Here is a 21,842-nt window from a genome sequence, read left to right on the forward strand (position 1 = left end):
TTTTTCTCATTCGCTTGTCAAAAGAAAAATTGCAGGGGGGCGAAAAAAAAGAAAAAAGAAAAAAGAAAAAAAAAAAAGAAAAAAAACTTTGAGTCCAAATGGCATAGCATCTTTTTCTTCTTAATTCGAATATTTTGTTGTTGTTGTCGGCAGTGTTCTTACCCAGTTAACATTGCTAGCATTCCCTGGTACAAAAACCCATTTTTCTTTTTTGTTTTTCTTTTCATATTATTTTCCACGTTACTTATCACGTGCTTTGTTTCTTGTTCTACGCTAATTAACTCCGATTTCTGCATCTCACCACAACCAGCATTTCTAGCATAATAATAACGACAAAACAACAAAAAAAAAAAAAATAAAATAAAACTTTTTTTTCTTTTTTAAATTCCCTTTCGCATCTTCGGCCTTTATAATCCTACTGCACAAATGTCCGCTAGCTCATCACGCATAAATCTCACACACGCAATCTGTTAAGTTTACTCACCCAAATCCAAGCTACATCTCAATCGACATCTTCACATACAATTACAAGAAAAAAATAAAAAAAAAAGAAAACAGATATATAATAACAAACGCCCATTTATTATTCAACTATAAATACCCTGAGTAATCAACTGAAATTGATCATATAATCTAGTGTAAATACTTCCTAAGGATTTACTTATTAAATAATCTCCTACAAATTTATCACATTCTTCATCTGACATGCTCAAATAAAATCTTTGTTCTAATTGAATACTCGTTTGAGAACCTGCATTAAAGCATGGTTGTAGTGACTCTTTTTGCATAATCTCACACATTGAAACAATTACATTGGCATGCTTTCTTAGCGCTTTAAATGCTTCTTTGACTAACCTGACATATTTCTTAAAAGGTTCTGCATCTAATCCACCTAGAATATCCACGTATTCTAAAGTTAATTTAAATGGCGCGGCTTCAAACCCAACTGACCCCGGTGAATTCGATAACATAAACCCAAAATCAATATGTACCATATGACCTTCATTGTCGATCATAATGTTCCCATTATGTCTATCTTTAATTTGTAAAATATAACATATAACAGAGTACGCAGCCAAACTGGAAGCAAAATTGTCCTGCGCTCTCTTATATTTAAAGCCTTTAGGATCACCATAAGCTCGTAAGAAATGCTCAGCTAGTGACGCAATCTCACCTGCTTTTTCATTCAATTCTCCACTCTCAATCATTAGCTTGGTTAGGGATTTCTTAATGGAATGTACGGACATCGAGTTGGTGATCGTTTCAACCAAACCAGTTGTTGGACTGGTGATCAAAATCTTCATTTTCTTGACCCAGACATCAACATTTTCATCTTGCCATATGTTGGCCATTGCTTGTATTAATTGACAGGCAAATGCCTCCTGTCTTAAATCATCTCCACTTTTCGCAATGACAGAGCATAGGTCCCAATTGTCCATATGTCCAAATTTACTTGTTTTCCTGATACGCTCTTTTTTGGCATTCCAATCCTCACCTAAATAAGATACGTCTGGCTTGCTACTTAACAAACCACCTGTTTTCAAATCATTTTCTAATCTACGTTCACCAGCACCATTTGTTATGCTTTCAAAATCTTTAAATCCAAATCTATCCTGAACCTCTTGCATAGACTCAATAATTTTCTTCCTGATTTGATTGGCAGAATCCTGTAACTTGTATGGCGATTTATCTAATTGAGCCAACATAACAGCAGAAATTCTCATCTGCGTGGCTAGATCGTCTAAAGAACCAGCATTTAAATTCAAATTGCTGCCATTCCCACCACTATTACCATTAGAAATTTTATTCAAATCATCAATGTTAGAAATAAAATGCAACTCTGGAGTTCTGGTATCTGACGAAAGTACGGGTACGTTCTCAGCCAATACCAATGATAACTCATGTTTAAAATGTTCAGACTGACTCTGTTTTTCAATGTGAACCATAGATATATCACCCAAATCAATTTCCCTTCTACTAACTGACGAAGATGGCGAGGGTGCCATTTGGGAAAATGAGTTTTTTCTATCAACAAAAATACTCATGTCCTTAGTATCCTTATCTGTTTTATTATTCGTACTATCTTCATCATATGTTCTTTTGTCATTTTTTATATTGGTTAGATCAAAAATAAAACTACCTTCTTGTGGGGTTTCATTCAATAACTCTTCATTCGCTTCCGTTGATGGATCAAAATCTAATTCATCTCTTAAATACTCAATTAATAACAAAAATGGAACCTTTTCTGCACTATTCAAAACTTGTGCCTCATTGCATTCAATTTTTACCAATTTATGTAGTTTCCCCTTTTTATTGGGCGGCAATAGTGTTGGTATGTCAACTTCTGCAGGTAAATCACGATTCATCAATGCCAACTCTGCTCTCAAAGCTGTTAAGCGGGCATCTTTAGGAACTTTGCTCAATCTTTGCGATATGGATTCTAAGGCAATAACAAATTGGGTTTCACAACGGAAATAGTTCATTTTTAACAACTTGATTTTTTTAGTCATGGAAATTTGGTTTGGATCAATGTTAATGAAGTTTGCACCATGATGAGAGCTTATTCTACGATTATGGAAAAGAGGAGGCTCCGATGGCATTTTTTGTAATTTTGGTTTGCTCTTAATATCTTGTGATGATTTTGTCGATCTTAATTCGTCTGCGGAATTAAAAGTGCTAACAGAGGTAGAAGATCTATTGTGCTCCAATAAATTTGGCATGGAATTGACATATCTGGGATCCTCGCTCAAAAGAATATCCCCGGATTTCGTAGTATTACTTGCATTCGTACCAGAATCATTGGAATTTTCTTTCCTATGTACAAATAATTTATCATTCTTGGTGTTTTTCATTGTATCTCTACGTTTAGGTAATTTAATAGCACTTGAAATTGTTTGGTCAAATAATCTAGTACCAATAATATCCACCATCTCAAAAGAAGCAGCATTTTTCAATGGGCTTTTAACTAAAGGTTTTTTAAATTCGAGATCGTCTTTGGTGACAACACCATCCTGTAAAATAATTTTGGTGGTGTTACTCTTGGTATTTGCACTGTTCAACTTGGTGTTTTTCATGGTCAGGTTTTTGTTCAACTTTCTTAAAGCATTTTTAGCAACTGTGAAAACATATGACTTTTCTCTAGCACCTTGGGATACAATTAGCGGTTTAGCATATTCACTAAGCTGAGGTAGTCCAATACTCAGACCAAGCATACTGCTTAAAAGCATTGCTGGATAAGTGTTTTCCCGCAATTTTTTGGGTTCCAAAATGTCTGAATAATCATTTTTTGAAAAATCTAGTAATAAATGTTGCAATTTATTTAAAGTTCTTCTGGCTACTTCAAACCCAAAAGATTTCGGATCAGCAGACAAATCTCCTAATAAAGCTTGCAACTGCCAAAACGTTAATAATGCAAAATGTGGGTTCTCATTGGACAATTTTAATATAAGATGTTCTAACGCCATGGACTCGGTTTCTATAGTTAACAAAATTTGAACTAACTGTGGAATGTAAAATTGCAGCTCGTAATGGGGGAAAGTTAATAACTTCTGACACAAATAATAATGTATACCAATATTATCGCTGTATTGAATTAAATATTCAATATTAGTGTACAATGAAAAGTGAGAAGAATTGATAAATTTGAAAAGTAGTTGGTTGTTCTGTTGCCCTCGTGTATTCTTTTTAAAGTTTAAGCCCTTTTTAGTGTTATCTTTATAAACAGATATATCAAATGGAGAGCCATCCTTTTCTACAAGTGTTGATAAAACTGGTGTCGATGCAGAAATGGGTATACCATGTCTCTGAGACCCTTGTTCTTTTGTGCTTTCAGTGGTGCTCATTTATATTATTTGCTTTTTATATTCTCTGTTTCCAATAATATGGTAATTCTTAAATATTAGAGACAATAAAAAAGAAGTGGAAAAAAAAAAAAAAAAAAAAAAAAAAAATGAAAGAAAGGAAAGGAAAGGGAAAAAAAAATAGGAGGTAATATTTTTTTTTGTTTCTTATTCAATAATATACCAACGATTTGTTACAATTAGTATTTTTAATGTAAGTTGGATTTTAAATATATATTTCTTTTTTTCAAGCTAAAATTTTTATTAATAAATGGTAGAAGAAAAAAAATATTACGGTAATATAAATTGAACTTTTACCAAGTCGAGCGTTGTTCTGAAAATATATAAAAAAAATTAATGTTAAAAACAACAGAAATGCAAATGCTTGGTGAAGTTTTTATTTTTTCTTTTTTTTCTTTTCGTTTTATTTATATTTTTATACTAAAAAGAAAAAAACAGAAATATGAACATGGATCAAAAGTATATTTAGAAATATCCGTAAACAAATGTTTTCCACCGAAGTTTTTCACCGAAAAAAAAAAAAAAAAAAAAAAAAAAAAATTACATATGGCTAAAACATTTTTATAATATTTTGACCTCAATGACTCTATATACATTAAAACTAATCGGAATCATTTCTCAAAAAGACATCCTTGTTTTACAAATGAATTGTAATTATATTAGCGTTTTAGTTAAAAAAAAAATAAAACATAATAAGAACACTGCCTGTTGTGGGAAATCCAAAAATAATCCAAAATTTGTCCCATAAAGTCTTTGGTGATTCATCTTCCCAAATAATATCATCGGCCTCTCTTCTCTCCGTGTCAATATCTATATCCTCAATTCTGGTCAAGAACCGACATTTATAATATATTTGAGCGCCTATCCGTAAAATCATTTTTGAAAAATATCACTATGATTAGTACCCGTTATACATCTGATAGGACAAGATGGAATAAAAACGAAGATGAATATGAATCGAAAAATTATTAGTGATCAAAACTATTAGCTTAATCTTAATACTATTTTTTTATCCTACAATTACTACAATTAAGATATTTCATAGTGCCACAAATTAGAAACAATTTTCTTTTAGTTATTATTATTTTTTTTGAATATTTTTACATCAAAAATGATGATACTGTTCAATAAAAGTTCTCTTTTTCAATACCTTGGATATAAATGTTATAGCACAAGTGTATATATGTATACCATATAAAAATAAAAATAAAAATAGGTCCTACTAAAGTGTATAACTACTTGTACTCACATAGTTTAGTGTATAAGTTTATTAATAATAGTAGAAGCCTAACATTTACTTACTTATTTTTGTTCGTAAATATATATATATATATATATATATTTAATGTTATTTTAATATACTTTTGTATTATGTGGTAAACGTCATTCAACTGGTTTATTAAAAAAGTGAATTAAGGATAATTGGCTAGATTGTTAAAGGGCAAATGAAAATTGCGGAAAATTAATTTTTTTTTTCACGTTTTTCTGAGCTGTTCCTTTTTATGCAAATTATTACCCACAAAATGTCTTACAATGGCTCTTCATTATGACGCCCATTGACGAAGGAAAATGCGATTTATAATTTTCTTAGTAACATCGTAGAAAAAAATAAAAAAAATATTTTTTTTAACTAAAATTGCCTTTAAAGTTATTTACTATGCCATTGGACCGATACTAAAATGGCAGCTGTACATAATAAAATGTCGTTATATGTTACTTACTTAAAATATTTCCATTTTGACGCCATAATATATTATATCGCTATTAACTATACTTAACTACTAGAAATATATCAATCCTAATTTTGACGCAAATTTGTCAAGTTTTAAATAGATCTCATAAACAATCCAATATCTTAGCAAGCCCAGTACTTTTTCAAAATATTAGCCAAATTATCAGTTATTGCAATTGTCGATAAATACTTTCTTATCTACACATAGATTAGGATTCAATTGATAAGAAGAAAAAAAAAAAAAAAAAAAAAAAAAAATTCACATTTTTGATATAAATATGATGTCAGTGTACCTTATTGACAGGCTGAGCCGACTCCCCTTATTAGGATAAAATAACTCGATTCTTTTTTTTCACTAAAACTAACTCACTCAGGAAAAACTTAAGATTTCGTTAAAATATTCTTATTGGCTCATCAACTTTTTTTAATCATTTGAAACCATAGTTTTTTTTGTAAGTTTCACTAAATTGTATTCACTTTTTTTTTTTTTCCCCCTTATTTCTTGATATTTCATAATAATTCAATACCCTCATAATAAATGGCAGCTAGCTTTCATCTAAGTTCGTAATAACGAAAGTTCGTAATAATGAGCCTGCGGAAAATAAAATCAGTACATTTGTTTACAACTACTCCTTCATTTTCATGAGTATTCTTTTAACATCAACAATATAATGAAAATAAAACCAACCTATACTCCCATCATTTAATATACGTCCATATTTTATAGGTATAAAAAAATATCATATCATATTTATCGTATATTAACAATATAAAATACAATCTACGCAATTCATAGTATACACGTTATTATTATTACTATTATTATAAAATTAAAATTAAAAGAGAAAGAAAAAAATTTGTATAATATATGCACAGTCTAAAGATAAATACTGGTTTTTTATTTTATTTTTTTTTTTTTTTTTTTTTTATCTTATGCATTTCCTTAATTAAGTGAGGATAGAGCAGAGTATAACCTAATTCCACTTGTCTAACTCAAAATATCGCATATTTTTTGAAAAAAATTCTTTGGTTTTTCATCTTCCTCCCAAACCTCTTGATCAATATCTCTCCTATCACTATTTAAATCTATATCTTGAATTCTTACTAACCAAGGCTCATAATGAAACTTGACCTTAAAAAAATACTTGGTTTTTGTAAATTCAGACATTGTGTACAATTGACATCCTATCCAACAAATACCAAACAACATAACGGAGATATAATCGGCAAAAAAGTTGGAAGTATTCCAGGGACAAAAAGCAGTAAACCCTTGGATAAAAATAATCAACAAAAAGAAAAATGCAGCTATATAGGCCCCATAAGGCATGAATAACGCCTTAAAAGGTAAGTCGTCCCTAGATATACCTTGAAACTTCAAAGCTTTAATAAATCTGATGTGGGAAATAGAAATAAACACCCATGCAAAGGTAGCTGAAACAGCTGTAATATCCAAAAGCCAGTTAAAAGCCTCTTGAGCTGAAGCACCACCACACTGCAAATAGGACAAAAATCCAAATAGACTTGCCAAAGCAACACCGTAAATAGGAATACCATTTTTCGTAGTCTTACTAAAACACTTTGGTAATAGATTCATTTTACTTAAAGAGTACATTGTTCTCGAAGCCAAATACAAGTCACTGTTGGCTGCCGAACACACACTTGTTAAAATAACAGCATTGAAAATGTGTGGCAAAACCCTGATACCACAATCTTCAATTGCAATCAAAAAAGGCGATGAGGAAATATACGTTGAGTTATCCAAATAACGTGGGTCATTATATGGAACAATCATACCAATAAAAAATAAAGTACCAATATAAAATAATAAAATTCTAATAAAAACTTTTCTAATGGCACTGGGAACGGTTTTCCTTGGGTTAGCAGCTTCACCAGCTTGAACACCAACTGTTTCGACACCTTGCATACTAAACATTGCACTGATTAATGCATTTACCCATCCTAAAAATCTGGCTTCACTTTTATTACTGGAAATTATACCAGGTCCCCAGGGTCCAGGATTTCTCCAATATCTGAACCCAATTGGTCCCTGTTTTTTGCTACCACCACAAACCATCACTAGCCCAAAGATCAAAAACCCAATAATAGCCACAACTTTGATTAAAGCAATCCAAAACTCCACTTCCCCATAAATTTTAACTGGCATAAAATTAACAACCACAACGCACACTAACGTTATGATATTCCAGGCAGCCAATGGAACTACATCTGTCCAAAAAGCAATAAGGGAACCAACAACGGAAATTTCCAAAGGAAGTGTAATTAACCAAGAAAAAGCATATGTGTAGCCAACTGCAGCTCCCAAAGCAGTGGAACAGAATCTTTGTGTGAAAACAACAAAACTTGACGACACAGGGATCAAAGTAGCCATTTCACCCAAACTTTGGGTAACCAAAAAGACTAGACAACCAATAAACAAATAGGCTATAAGAGTGTTTACTGGACCTGCCTCTTGCAATGGACCATTTGTTGAAATAAATAAACCAGTTCCGATTGTACCACCCAAGGCTAACATGGCCACTTGCCTGGCCTTCAAACCTCTTTTCAATTCAGTCTCCTTTACAACTCCAGTTTCTTCACCCAATATAGTTTCTTCATCAGGCGATATCAGTAAATCTTTATGTTCTGATATTTTATTTTCCAATTTAAGAACTTCATCTGCATTGTATTCTTTGTATTCACTGTCACCTACCCCATATGTGACACTATTAGGATATTGTGATGAAGGAAAAGATTCCAATTTATACTCTTCCTGCATTGTGTGTTTATTCTTTAATATTTTATCTTTGTTGTTGTAGAACTTGGTTATTTGTTACGTATTGAGGGGAATTCTTAAGATTAAGTAAAATAAACAAAAGCTTACATAAAACTCTGGCATTTTTAATTCGTGTGATTAATTAGTTCCCGTTTTATATAAATTGAAAAGAGCAAAAAATGTTTTTTTTTTTTTTTTTTTTTTTTTTTTGTAGTTTTTTAGTTTTTCTTAAAAGGATGTGAAAATGTTGATGTTTTAATTCCCATACGGCATTATTTTTTTAATTTTGTTGTGAGAAATAGATAAAGGGGAGTAACAGCTGGAGAGAGAACATCATCATCATTATAAAAAAGGTGAGTGACATATAATAATAAAAGGCAACGTTGAACTTTATACCGAAAGAAAGCGGACCACGATACCCTCCTATATTAAGATTAATTAAAAAATCTTTTCTTTTTTTTTTTTGTTTTATTTCCTTTAATGGAAAAATTAAAATAGAAATGCCTTAGAAGATAAAAATTTACATTAAAACATGGCATGTTCATATATCGCGTTATTTCACCAAAATGCCATAGAATTACGGCACACCGCTTCTCCTTCTCTTTCCCTCTTTTTTGTACAATACTCAAACAAACAAAAAAAAAAAAAAAAAGAGGGCAAAGAAATTCCGGTACTAAAAGGATTAAAAAAAAAAATAAAAAAAAAAAAAAAAGAAACGTTCAATTAAAAGTTTTGTTTTATCAACTTTTATATCAATCTTTTTTCTTTTCCCCCCCTTTAAGATAGTCATAAGATTAATTTATTGTGCTCTAATTAATATGCGTCTTTTTAAATTACACTAGCTTCACCCTTAAGGATTAATTATCGCATATTTCAAAAAAAAAAATTACGTAAATGAATCACAGTTAATTACAAGAATCATTTAAGATCTAGCTCAAATCAATGTGTTAACAATATTTAAAAAAAGCGTATGATTGTTGACTTAAAATTTGCTCGCACATTTTACACTATCGTGTTGTTATTAAGCTACATTTATCAAGAAATAAAAAAAAAATCTTTTCTTTCAGATCAAGTAATCATCATTATTAACTTTGAAGTCATTAGCTTAAATTTGATTTTATCTTTGTAACACTTTTTTTTTTTCTTTTGGTATTTATTTCATTTATCTGCATAATATAACAAAATGGAAAAACAAAATTGTTAGATTGATCTTATTTTTCTTGGTATTGTGGAAAATAAAACAATGGGATATCGTTATTTTTATCCCCATTAAAAATAATGGGTTTACCGTCATCTCTGACGTTAAAGTACCCTCATTTTCACATGCCGCTACGTATTTTTTTACTTGTGTGAAAATCGTGTGAGAAAAAAAATGTTGATGCCTTGAATTTTTTTTTCTTTAAACGGAAAAAAAAAAATAAACAAAAATGTCAGTATAACTTATAGAAAAGGAAAAATATACAAAGATAACTTCTTATCATTTGAATATAACATTTATTTTTTTTTTATGTCTTTTTGTTTAGTTGAAAAAGAAAAAGTATTGAAAATTAAATGCAAATAAAACCTAATTTTTCCATCATCATCATTGAAGTTAGCAATTAAGTATTTATTTTCCCCCTCAATTCACAAAAATATTGTGAATATATATATATATTTAAAACTAGTACGAACCATATATATACGTATAAAAGAAGAAAGAAATTATATATTTAGAAGGCGGTTTTTTTCTCCTTTTTGTTTCTCCCTTCGTTTCAAGTTAACGAAGACAATATTTTACCAAAAAACGTTTTCGGTTTTTCTTCATCATTTTCCCAAACTTCAAGATCTATGTCTCTCCTGTTAGTGTTCAAATCAATATTCTCAATTTCAATGAATATAGGTTTTTTTTCAAACTTGACTGAATATCGATAATTACCGGTTTTGGTAAACACAAGCATGGACAAAATAGTGCCACCAACCCATATAATACCAAATATAATATTAGATATATAATATGCAAAGAAATTTGAAACATTCCAAGGACAAAAAGCAGTAAATCCCTGTATGAAAACGATAATTGTATTGAAAAATGCAGCAAAATATGCACCAAACGGCATCAACTTTGCCTTAAATGGTAAATCATCTCTGGAAATTCCCTGGTATTTCAAAGCTTTTGCAAATCTAATATACGATATATTTATAAAAATCCAGGCAAAGCTAGATCCGCAAGATGATATGTTCAAAAACCAGTTGAAAGTTTGCTGGCTTGTAGCGGATCCACATTGTAAATAGGCTAAAAACCCAAAAGCAGCGGCAAAAATAACACTGTAAACTGGAACACCCGATCTAGTTGATTTAGTTAGAAAAGCAGGTAATAGCTTTAATTGACTTAACCCATAAATAATTCTAGATGATAAGTATAACGAGGAATTTGCTCCAGAGAGCACAGTTGTTAAAATGACGACATTGAAAATGTGTGGTAACACTCTGATCCCGCAATCCTCAATAGCAATTAAAAATGGAGATGCTGCAATATAACTGGAGTCTGTATTTTGGTAATGGGGATCATTATAAGGGACTATCATGCCAATAAAAAATAAAGTGAGTATATAAAACAATAGAATTCTAATGAAAACTCTGTTAATTGCTTTAGGAACAGTTTTTCTTGGGTTGGCAGCTTCACCAGCTTGAATACCAACCGTCTCGACACCTTCCATTGAAAAAACACCGCTAATTAAGGCGTTTACCCATCCTAAAAATCTGGCTTCATTTTTATTACTTGAAATAATACCGGTACCCCAAGGTCCTGGATTTCTCCAATACCTGAACCCGATTGGTCCCTGTTTTTTGCTACCACCACAAACCATTACTAGCCCAAAAATTATAAACCCGACAATAGCCACAACTTTGATTAAAGCAATCCAAAACTCCACTTCTCCGTAAACTCTAACCGGCATGAAATTAATTGCAAATGTAACGGCAATAGCTATAATATTCCAACCTGCTAAAGGAACAACATCTGTCCAATAGTTTATAATAGAACCAACAACACTTACTTCCAGAGCATAGCAAATTGCCCAAGATGATAAATACATATAGCCCACAGCCGCCCCTGCTGACTTGGAACAAAATCTTTGAACGAAAACAATAAAAGATGAAGTAACCGGAATAAAAGTGGCCATTTCACCTAGACTTTGTGTAACAAAAAATGCCAAGACACCCACAAAACTATAACTAATTAAGGTATTAACAGGTCCGCTTGTTTGTAAGGGAGTTGAAATGGAAAAAAATATACCCGTACCTAAAGTACCACCTAAAGATGTCATTGCTACAATACGGGGTGATAATCCTCTTTTCAATTTTTTGACATCTGCATCATCGGTTTCAATTAGAATTGTTTGCTTTTCATTGTCATCACAAAGGTCTATTGTATTGTTTCCATTCAAATTTTGGCCAGATCTTTCGATAGATATGTTTCTATCTTCTAATGTATCTATTTCCTCTTCTACAGATTTGTTTTCATATACCTTTCCGGCATTTTTTTCAAATTCCACGGGATCATTTATTTTTTCTATATCCATTTTATTGAAGGAATACAATGTTTGGTTTTGATCAAAAAAAAAAATTTTTTTTCTTTTTTTTGTTTATTTCTTTGATATGAAAAAAATTTTGATCAATGATGGGAGAGAGAAAGGGAAAAAAAATTATTTAAGAAATCAAATAATCATTAAAAAATAATAGTCACCTATTTATATTGAATTATAATAATAATATTCAAGTTGGTTGTAAACCCAATTAAAATATTTCAAACAATATGGAGGTTCAATTTTTTTTTTTTTTTTCTTTTTTGGTAGTGTACTGTGTAAATTTTTTAAAAATTATTTCGAATAATACAAAGGTTGATCCACAATTTTTGAGTAATTGATAGATACAATGATACTAAGACATTATTTTGACTTTTTCATAATGACCTTTGAAGAATGGCTAGTGAATAATAATGTGATATCATAGTGATTAGCCTGTTTATCCGACATTCTGAGGTACGGCGTCAATTTGTTTTTTTTTTTGCATTTTGCATTTTGCATTTTTAGATACTGAACGGCACAGAAAAAAAAATTTTTTTTTTTTTTCATAGGCGTGACTTTATATCTTTTTCATATTTTATGCCACTGGTCATATATCCCATTATGTGATTATTTATTTTAATAAGTTGCTTTTACCAGTATACTAATTGTTTTTACCGTCGCATTTGCATATAATTCTTGAAGCGGATTTGTATTTTTGCACAATGAGTGTATAACCTTCTAATATTTGAAGTGTGTTTGGTGACAATCAAGCCCTTAAAAATTTGAGTGGTATATCTTATAGGGCGCTTATTCATCACTTAAAAAGCACAACAAATCTTGATTCTTGGCAATCGAAAATCTTTTGGCATTTGGAAAAGAAAAGAAAAGAAAAAAGAAAAAAAAAAAAGAAACGGCGTTAAAAAAAAACATATTAAGAACATTGGCAGTTATGGGAAATGCAAAATTAAAAAAATTACTACAATACACATTTTTTAGAATAAAAATAACTTTATATATATAAAAGTGAATAGTGAAGAAGAATAGATATGAACCTCTCCTTAAGCAAAAATAATCCAAAATTTGTCCCATAAAGTCTTTGGTGGTTCATCTTCCCAAATAATATCATCGGCCTCTCTTCTCCCCGTGTCAATATCTATATCCTCAATTCTGGTCAAGAACCGACATTTATAATATATTTGAGCTCCTATCCATATAACACCCATTAACATTAACGAAATATAAGCAGTAAAAAAAGAAGCAACGTCAAATTTGGGAGCAAATGCAGTGAAACCTTGAATGAAAATAATAATGAAAATGAAAAATGCTGCAAAATAGGCGCCAAAAGGCATTAACTTGGCTTTGAATGGTAAATCGTCTCTAGAAATACCTCTATGTTTTAAAACCGTCATAAATCTAATGTGACAAAGTAAAATAAAAAACCATGCAATTAAACCAGATAAACTACTAATGTTAATTAACCAATTAAACGCCTTGTTGGAGTTTGCGTCAACAACTAAAAATCCCAGCAAACCTAAAAGAGATGCTGCAATTACGGAATAGTAAGGTGTTCCTAATTTGTTACAGATTTTAAAGATTTTTGGAGCACAATTATTCATTGATAACGAATATATAACCCTAGAACCAATATACACATTGCTGTTTGCCGCTGAAATTGTAGTCAAAGCAACAATTGCATTGAATAAACTTGGTAATCCTTTAATGCCAGCTTCTTGGATGGAAATAACAAAAGGAGAAGAAGCAATATAAGAAGTGGTAGATGACAATCGTGGGTCATTATATGGAACTAGTAGGCCGATGAAGAAGATGGAGCCTATGTAGAACAGAATGATTCTATAGAAAACTTTGTTGATTGCCTTGGGAACAGTTTTTCTTGGATTGGCAGCTTCACCCGCCTGTACACCAACCGTTTCAACACCTTGCATAGAAAAACTCGCATTGACTAACGAAGAGACCCAGCCACAAAATCTTGCAGTATTTTTGTTTTTGGAAATAATACCTGGGCCCCAAGGACCTGGATTTCTCCAATAACGAAACCCAATTGGTCCCTGTTTTGAAGCACCACAGACAACGCATAGCCCAAAAATCAAGTAGCCAATAATTGTAATAACTTTAATCAGCGCTAGCCAAAACTCAATTTCACCGTAAACTTTGACGGGGAAAAAGTTAAAACTCGTGACAAGCACCCAAAAAATTAAAATCCAAGCCCAGAGAGGAACTATTTGACCCCTTGGCCAATATTGGATAATTTGACCGACAACTGAGATTTCTACTGCATATGTGATCCCCCAATTCCAAAAATACATCCATCCATTAGCGAACCCAAAGGCGGGACTTAGAAATCTCTGGGAAAACACGGTAACGCTTGAGGATACTGGGATAAACGTACACATTTCACCCAAGCTTTGTGTGACAAAATAAACTAAACTCCCCAAAAAGGAGTAACTAATTAAAGTATTTACCGGACCAGCATCAGCTAAGGGTTGAGAAATCGAAATGAACAATCCCGTTCCAATGGTACCACCTAATGCTAACATCGCTACTTGTCTGGCTTTCAATCCCCTTTTCAATTCAGCTTCTTCGTAATCACCGGTGATATTCTCTTCATTTAGCTCTTGGTTGTTAAGATTGTCATTGAAAGTTTCTAATTCTATGTCATTATTACCACTCTCGTAACTTTTAATTTTAGTAGACTTGTCCATTTTTAAATGGATCGGATTATCTTTTTCAATATCCATAGACATATTCTTAGTTTGTGTTGTTTGGAATTTTTTTTTTTTTTTTTTGTTTTTAATTTATTTCTTATCTATCTTATATTTAAAATAAAAGTAATTCACCTTTCATGAAAACAAATACTTGTGACAAAAAAAAAAAAAAAAAAAAATTACTTTTTAACAAGATAGTTTTCTTTTTTTTTATATGTATGTTTAAAGACTTTGTTATATATGTGTATAAATATCAGGCTTATATATATATATATATATATATATATTTTGCTTTCTTTATACTTGCCTATAAAAAAGGAGACAAAAAGAAAAGAAAAAATTTCATTTCTCTTTAGCGTACCCATTTTGTTATATATATATATATATAATTGTGAAAATGTCATGATAATTTTTAGCAAAAAATATGTTAAAATTCCATAGAATATTTACCATTCTAGTTTAATGTAAGGTTAAAAATATGATGCCACAGCATTTTATATTAATTAATGATTTTTTGACAGAAGTTTGCTTCTGGCGTTAAGACACGGCATCGCGCTTGTTGTTTTTGTTTTTGTGGGTGCATGCAATACAATATTTTTGGTTATGTATTTACATATATAAAAAAAAGGCAGTTATATCAAAACTTACCCTGAGAAGCAATATTATTCCTATCCGTTGCTGTAATAATATCAGTCGGAATTATCTGACATCGGTATTAACTTTACGGATCATGATTCATGTAGTAAATCTAAATCATAATCTGAGATAGTTTATTTTGTATTTCATTCAAGATGATTAACTTAGCAACTAACTAATAAAAGCATGAGCATTTACTTCCCCAGTAAAAGCTTGTCAATGATTATATTATGATCTCAGTAACATTATATCTATGTTGAAATCAAGCAAGTATAAATATCAAATGATTATCTAGGCAACTTACCTATAATATTACTACTTAGAAATATATTACTACTTAGAAATCTTTTTTTTTTTTTTTTTTTTTTTTTCGGCCAATAAAATAAATTCTAATTCATATGTCCATGGATACAAGCAGTTTTTTTATTTTATTTTATTTTATTTTATTTTTTTTAACATAAAGTCATGTAAAATTGTTTTCAAGAAAAAGAAAAAAAAAAACCATAGAAAAATCATATACCCAAGAACTAATAATAATAATAACATATCCGCAAATCATACTTTTTAAATAATAAAAAAGAAAAAAAAATAGAGAAAAAAAATAGAGAAAAAAAATAGAGAAAAAAAAAAATAATCATAAGCCATGTTTAATAGAACTTTCAGAAGTACCATCGGCTCAAGAATCATCTGTTCATTTAGCTACAGAACATCAAATGCTACAAGATTTCATTCAACATCTACAACTCCCAAAACTAAAATCCAAGAAATACTTAATACAACTATCACAGACATTAATAAAATTAACACTTCAATAAATAATAAATATATAAATGATACCACCGCAAAATTAGAGTATTTAGAGAGGGGAATCAAAAAAGCTGATGAACTCACTGCCCAATTCACCGACTATACATACAAATTTACTAAATTACCAGCAAATTTTGGTAATAACCAATTTATTAAAATAAACAAAGAATTAAATAAAAGTTTGGAATCTATTATCAGCCACTTCGATGCTCCAATAGCTTATGCTTTTGGATATGGTTCGGGCGTTTTCAAACAATCAGGTTATACTAAGAACGATAAACCACAAATAGATTTGATTTTTGGTGTTAATCATCCCAGTCATTGGCATTCTTTAAACATGAGACAGAATCCAAATCATTACTCAAGTTTGAAATATTTTGGTTCCGAATTTATCAGCAAATTCCAAGATATTGGTGCTGGTATATATTTTAATCCTTTTGTTGAACTTAATGGACAGCAAATAAAATACGGTGTTGTTTCTATAACTAGATTACTAAAGGATTTAGCCACTTGGGATTCATTTTATTTGGCGGGTAGGTTACAAAAACCCGTCAAAGTTCTAAAAAACGACCTAAGAGTACAGTACTGGAATCAATTTAATTTGAAAGCTGCTGCCACTGTTTCTAGAAATATAACTTTACTTAAAAACAACGGAAAGTTTGATGAGTTTGAGTTTTATAAAAATATCACTAGTTTAAGTTATTTAGGTGATGTAAGATACAAGTTGGGTGGTGAACATCCGAATAAAATTTCTAACATAGTCGAGAAAAATTTTGAAAATTTCCAATATTATTATTCTCCTATAGTGAAAGATATTTTACAAAATCAAAGTTATTATTTACCAAAGGGGTTCACCAATGAAAATGTCCTTGAAAAGCTAGAAGAGAAAATAAGTTCCACAAGCCTAACTCAAGCTGCCAAGGGTATACTCACTGCTGGACTAATGAAATCCGTCAAATACGCATGGGCAAAGAAATTAAAGGCCATGAAAAATTAATATCAAATTTCCATGTATAATGGAAAAGAAAAAAAAAAAAAAAAAAAAAAAAAATTTAACCTTTTTATTTTATTTTAGTTTCTCTCTTTTTGTTTTCTGATAATGACTGACGATGATATATTTGAATCGTGTAAATTTCCCTAAGTATATCCCTCGTTTTTCACATTTTTCTGACCATTTATTAATATACAATGAACTCTAATTATTATTCTGACTATTATAAATTATTATTATTATTATTATTATTATTTTAATCCTAACAATGTATAGAAATTTTCTAATGTCTTAAAGCTTCAAATCTTTTCTTTAGATCTTCTAATTCTAAATCTTGAGTATTTTTTTGTTCTTTGGTATGTATAGCTCTTTTTAAAGATTCAGATACCTTAGGCGTCACAGACTCTTTGTTGCTAGCTTCATTACTTCCAGTATTCGATGTTTCCTTTTGAAGATTATCTTGTTTTAAATGCTCCTTACTACCTGTTTCCTCTGTCCCAACTTCATCTTGCTTGTTTTCATCCATCTTATTATAAGGTGCATCATAAACTCTTGCTATTTCAATGGTATACAATTCCACTAACTCTTCGGAGGGCAATTTTGGACAACACTTGTTAATAACTCGTTCAGGAACACCAACTTTCTCATCTACAATACTTTTAATAAAGTCAAGGCCAAACTTAAATTTAAACAGTTCTTTTAATTGCTGTATTTCTTTAATTTCTGGTATATGTATACTTGCGAAAACTATTGCTCTTATGGCCTCATTGATTCCATCGTCCATATGATTTTCGATAAGATCAATTTCATCTCTAATAGTCCCCACTAATTGATACCTTGCGTGTAATAATTCACAGTACAATTCCATTATTTCTAGTAATTCCATATGGTTATCATCATTAATTAAAGTTTCTACTTTAAATAACGCTTTTGTTTCTTTTCCATTCTTCAATAACTTTGCAACATCTCTTCTGGACTGTTTGGCAGTAGATTCGCCTTTTTCTTGTGCATAACGCAACCTTTGTATAGACATTTTTAATAAAGTCTTCATTTTAATGGGAAATGGAATATTCTGAGATGGACGCGGCATACCGGTTATTATATGTAGATATTTGGTTTTATTGTCTTTTAAAGGATGATTTTTTAAATAGCTATCCAATAAGTTATAGTCTTGAGACACATGTTATTGTTTTGCAAATCCTAAAATAAATAAATAAAGATGAAAACATAAATAGACTCAACAGTAATTATTTTATCATTATTAAGAAGAAAAAGAATCATATGATCTCAAACCAAGAAGTTTTATTATTATTATAATTAATATTTTATCGGACAAACAACTAAAATTCGGTCATATACATATATATATCCCTCTCTCTCTCGGACAGTTACATCTCATCCTTTCAGTTTTCAAATGACCACACTCAAATATACAAACATCAACGGTTTCAATTCTGCTAACCTCAATCCTACACAACATCAAATAAATAAATAAATAAAAAAAAGACATAAATAATAAAAACAATTAATATTTACGGATTTCAATCCCTATTAAACATACAAATAGTGCTCTATCAACCAACTACTTAATCTAGTATTCCCACTTTCATTGAATATTAAAACCAAATTATATGCTGCATGCTTTTTCAATCTTCTATCTTTAAATTTAGAATCCAACACTTCATAATAATACTTCACTGCCGGAGTTAATAACCCCAACAAATGAAAAGATCTACCTATATTATAGCTAGCCTCTTGTTTATCAATAGTATCATTAGAATTGGCTTTTAAATCATAGTACTGGTACAAATATCTAAACCCATGCAAGATCTGAAAGTGTCTATTTGGTGTCAACCTCTGCATCGACCTGTGTATGTAGGATAATCCCATCATCAAATTAAACATCGGATCATCACTTACCTGTTTTTCAATTCGACTTAAATACTGAAGGGATGATAAAAAACCTCTGCTGGAATATAACAGCATTGCATAAATGTAATAAAGGTAAGCAGAGGGCAAGCATTCTAAATTCTCTTCAACTGCCTTATTGCTAATCGATGCCTGTCCTGAGACATGTGTGTTGAATCGTATACTGTCAAATGCTTTTATTTGTCTTAAAAAGAACTTCTGCTCTAGTGTGGAACTTATTATATCCACTGCCATGTTCCCACCACCTGCCAAACTAAACATGAAAATTTGGTACAACTTACGATTGAATTGAAATTGGTTTAACAAAACACGTAAATTTTCAATCATTTCCAAACCGTCTTCCATTTGTAGCACAATAGAAAATTTGACAAATTTCATCATTTTATTTCTATTTGGATCTTGATGGAAAACATTAATATCTTGTGCGGTTTCAATGATACTCAACCCATCCTCAATGCTTTGATACTTGGTAACAATCAACGCTAGTTCCATGAAAAGTTCAAACCATTCATCATATTTTAACCCACGAAGCTCTGTGGTTGAAATTAGTTGAATACGCTCTTCGGTGATAGGCATACCATCAATTAAATTCTCGCCCATCGACAACTTGGAAAGTCTTTCAATCTTATAATCAAGAAGCTTATTAAATTTCCTAGCCCTTTTGATAATACCAACAAATTTTTTCGATCTATTTTTAACAAAAAAATTACGAACACTCGTGAAAATATCCACTAAATCAGAAGCAGTATCTATCCATAACATTAACTGGTTTTCGTCATTCTTATTCATGCCTAATTTATAAATTTTTAGTTTTTTGTACCTATCAATAACACTTGCCGCAATTTTTTGTTCTCTTTCCTTCCTATATTTTTCCATATCTACACCTTTCAATTTCTTTTTCTTTTTGGCATTAATAGCATTAAAAAGCGGTTTATCATCAGTCATTAATGGTTTTGCTGTCGATGATACGTCGCCAATGGGCAAATTATTATTGTCAACTACATCAGAACCAACTTCGTTATTGTCCTTCTTTTCATTTTCTCCATCTTGCTCTTTTTGTCTTTTACGCGCCTGTACAACCTCTAACAACAATTTATTAAACATGTTCAAATTCGCTAGGTGATAATACATTTCTGCCAATGTCAATTTAGATTCCAAATCACCAGGTCTCATCTCAACAATCTTACTATACACATTTTTGGCTTCTTCATATTTTTCCAATTCCCTGTAGCACTTGGCTAATGGTTTATAATACTCTAACGTAGAGTAACCTGGAAAATCCCACAAGGGCTCAAAAAAATCTACAGCATGTTTATACTCTTCCAGTTTTGTTAGAGCAACACCCACTTCAAAAAATAGATCCGCGATATCTTCGAAATTCTCCACAAATAAAAAATTAAAATGAACCAAGCCTTCTGGTATATTTTTGGATGCCAATCTTAATAAACCCAACCTAATCCTAATATCAATTGGCAAAAAATACTCAAAATCATTTTTGAAATCACCCAACGCTTGGAATTTCGCATTTTTCTGTCTTCTTTCGTCAAATTCCGAGTCATTAGAAACATCGTCCCAAAATGTTTGAGATTCTCTATACTGTATCCACCTTGCACATCTTTTAATATTTCTTATCGCATGTAATGGGTCTGTAGGTGCCCATTTTAAATATAGCTCGGCCAAAATGTTTAATGAAGACCAATCAAAGGGGATGCAACGGTACTTATTCCTTAATTTTTTGGGCAATTCATTAAATTCTTGATCCTCTGAATCATCATATTCATTATCTGTTTCTTCCGCAGAATCTGTATCTTCATCTTCAGATGACGAATCAAGTGCATTTTCCATATAATTCCTAATGATTTTTCTTTTTTCGATGTTTTGTTTCAATATTTTAAGGTATAGTTCGATGGCTTCGTCAATTTTATCATAATCAACATAAATAACAGCTAGTTCACGTAAAATGTCGCCATCATAGGGATAAATCTTGTGTAATTTTTGGAAACTTTCCAATGCTCTACCCAATTGACCAATAGTCTTATATAAAAGCGCTCTTTCGTAAATGCACTGTGCATCATTCGGATTAACAGACAAAGCTCTTGAATAGCAGTATAAAGCCTGTCTTTTGTGATTTAGTTCGTTGGATAATGAACCAACAACTTTCCAAAATTCCCAATCTGAAGAATTTAAATGCGCAGCTAAAAACCATGAATTACAGCAATCATTTAGTCTTCCTTGAATTTGATAAATATCACCCAAAGTCTTATAGGCAGCAAAATTCTTGGCATCCTTTTTGATAACTTCGTTGTATAGATTTTCCGCAACCTGAATATCATTTCGAACATAGGCCTCATTGGCTTCAGACAATAGCATCGCTATTTCCGGATCAACTGTTTTAACTCTTCTATAACCGGTACCACCTGATTTCTTTTTGGTTTTGACTTTAAAATTATTGGCCTCTCTAATTGCGTTCATGAAATTTTGTTCTTCATCCTCACCATCTGTACTTTCTTGTTCACTTTCAGAATATTTAAAATTATCGTTATACTTGCCAGATTCTTTCATTTTCTTTTTTTTCTCCTTCTTTTTCCTTTTCCCATCTGGGTTGCTTTGTTCATCAGAATTTATATCTGAAAATTCCGCCAGTAAATCTATTTCATCTGGGTCCATACCTTCAAAATCATCAATATAGTTGAATCCATCATCATCATCATTATCATCATCATCATCATCATCATCATCATTATTGTTGATAGCATCATCATTTTCAGATCCATGAGGGTCAATTAATACTCTATAATCATCCAGATCATCATACAAGGCCTCTTCGTCTGAACTAGACATTTTTG

General features: G+C 30.8%; 6 protein-coding genes across 6 annotated transcripts; 1 reads left to right on the top strand and 5 right to left on the bottom strand.

Moving 5' to 3' along the window:
- Window positions 1-587: 587 nt before the first annotated feature.
- Window positions 588-3,842, bottom strand: PIK1 (1-phosphatidylinositol 4-kinase; the record flags this gene model as incomplete). Its single annotated transcript, XM_046079281.1, has 1 exon — window positions 588-3,842. The coding sequence occupies one exon, from the start codon at window positions 3,840-3,842 to the stop codon at window positions 588-590; it is 3,255 nt and encodes a 1,084-aa protein (XP_045933547.1).
- A 2,738-nt stretch (window positions 3,843-6,580) lies between these two features.
- SCDLUD_003895 (uncharacterized protein) lies at window positions 6,581-8,368 on the bottom strand (the record flags this gene model as incomplete). Its single annotated transcript, XM_046079280.1, has 1 exon — window positions 6,581-8,368. One exon carries the CDS (start codon window positions 8,366-8,368, stop codon window positions 6,581-6,583), a length of 1,788 nt encoding a protein of 595 aa, XP_045933548.1.
- Window positions 8,369-10,116: 1,748 nt separating this feature from the next.
- Window positions 10,117-11,925, bottom strand: SCDLUD_003896 (uncharacterized protein; the record flags this gene model as incomplete). The annotated part of the gene is made up of 1 exon (XM_046079279.1): window positions 10,117-11,925. One exon carries the CDS (start codon window positions 11,923-11,925, stop codon window positions 10,117-10,119), a length of 1,809 nt encoding a protein of 602 aa, XP_045933549.1.
- A 1,043-nt stretch (window positions 11,926-12,968) lies between these two features.
- On the bottom strand, window positions 12,969-14,672 carry SCDLUD_003897 (uncharacterized protein; the record flags this gene model as incomplete). Its single annotated transcript, XM_046079278.1, has 1 exon — window positions 12,969-14,672. One exon carries the CDS (start codon window positions 14,670-14,672, stop codon window positions 12,969-12,971), a length of 1,704 nt encoding a protein of 567 aa, XP_045933550.1.
- Window positions 14,673-15,912: 1,240 nt separating this feature from the next.
- Window positions 15,913-17,073, top strand: TAM41 (putative phosphatidate cytidylyltransferase; the record flags this gene model as incomplete). The annotated part of the gene is made up of 1 exon (XM_046079277.1): window positions 15,913-17,073. One exon carries the CDS (start codon window positions 15,913-15,915, stop codon window positions 17,071-17,073), a length of 1,161 nt encoding a protein of 386 aa, XP_045933551.1.
- A 277-nt stretch (window positions 17,074-17,350) lies between these two features.
- SCDLUD_003899 (uncharacterized protein) lies at window positions 17,351-21,837 on the bottom strand (the record flags this gene model as incomplete). The annotated part of the gene is made up of 2 exons (XM_046079276.1): window positions 17,351-18,218; window positions 18,629-21,837. The coding sequence occupies 2 exons, from the start codon at window positions 21,835-21,837 to the stop codon at window positions 17,351-17,353; spliced, it is 4,077 nt and encodes a 1,358-aa protein (XP_045933552.1).
- Window positions 21,838-21,842: the final 5 nt, after the last annotated feature.

The sequence above is a fragment of the Saccharomycodes ludwigii genome, chromosome V (assembly GCF_020623625.1).
Source record: "Saccharomycodes ludwigii strain NBRC 1722 chromosome V, whole genome shotgun sequence".
In the NCBI taxonomy this organism is placed as follows: domain Eukaryota; kingdom Fungi; phylum Ascomycota; class Saccharomycetes; order Saccharomycodales; family Saccharomycodaceae; genus Saccharomycodes; species Saccharomycodes ludwigii.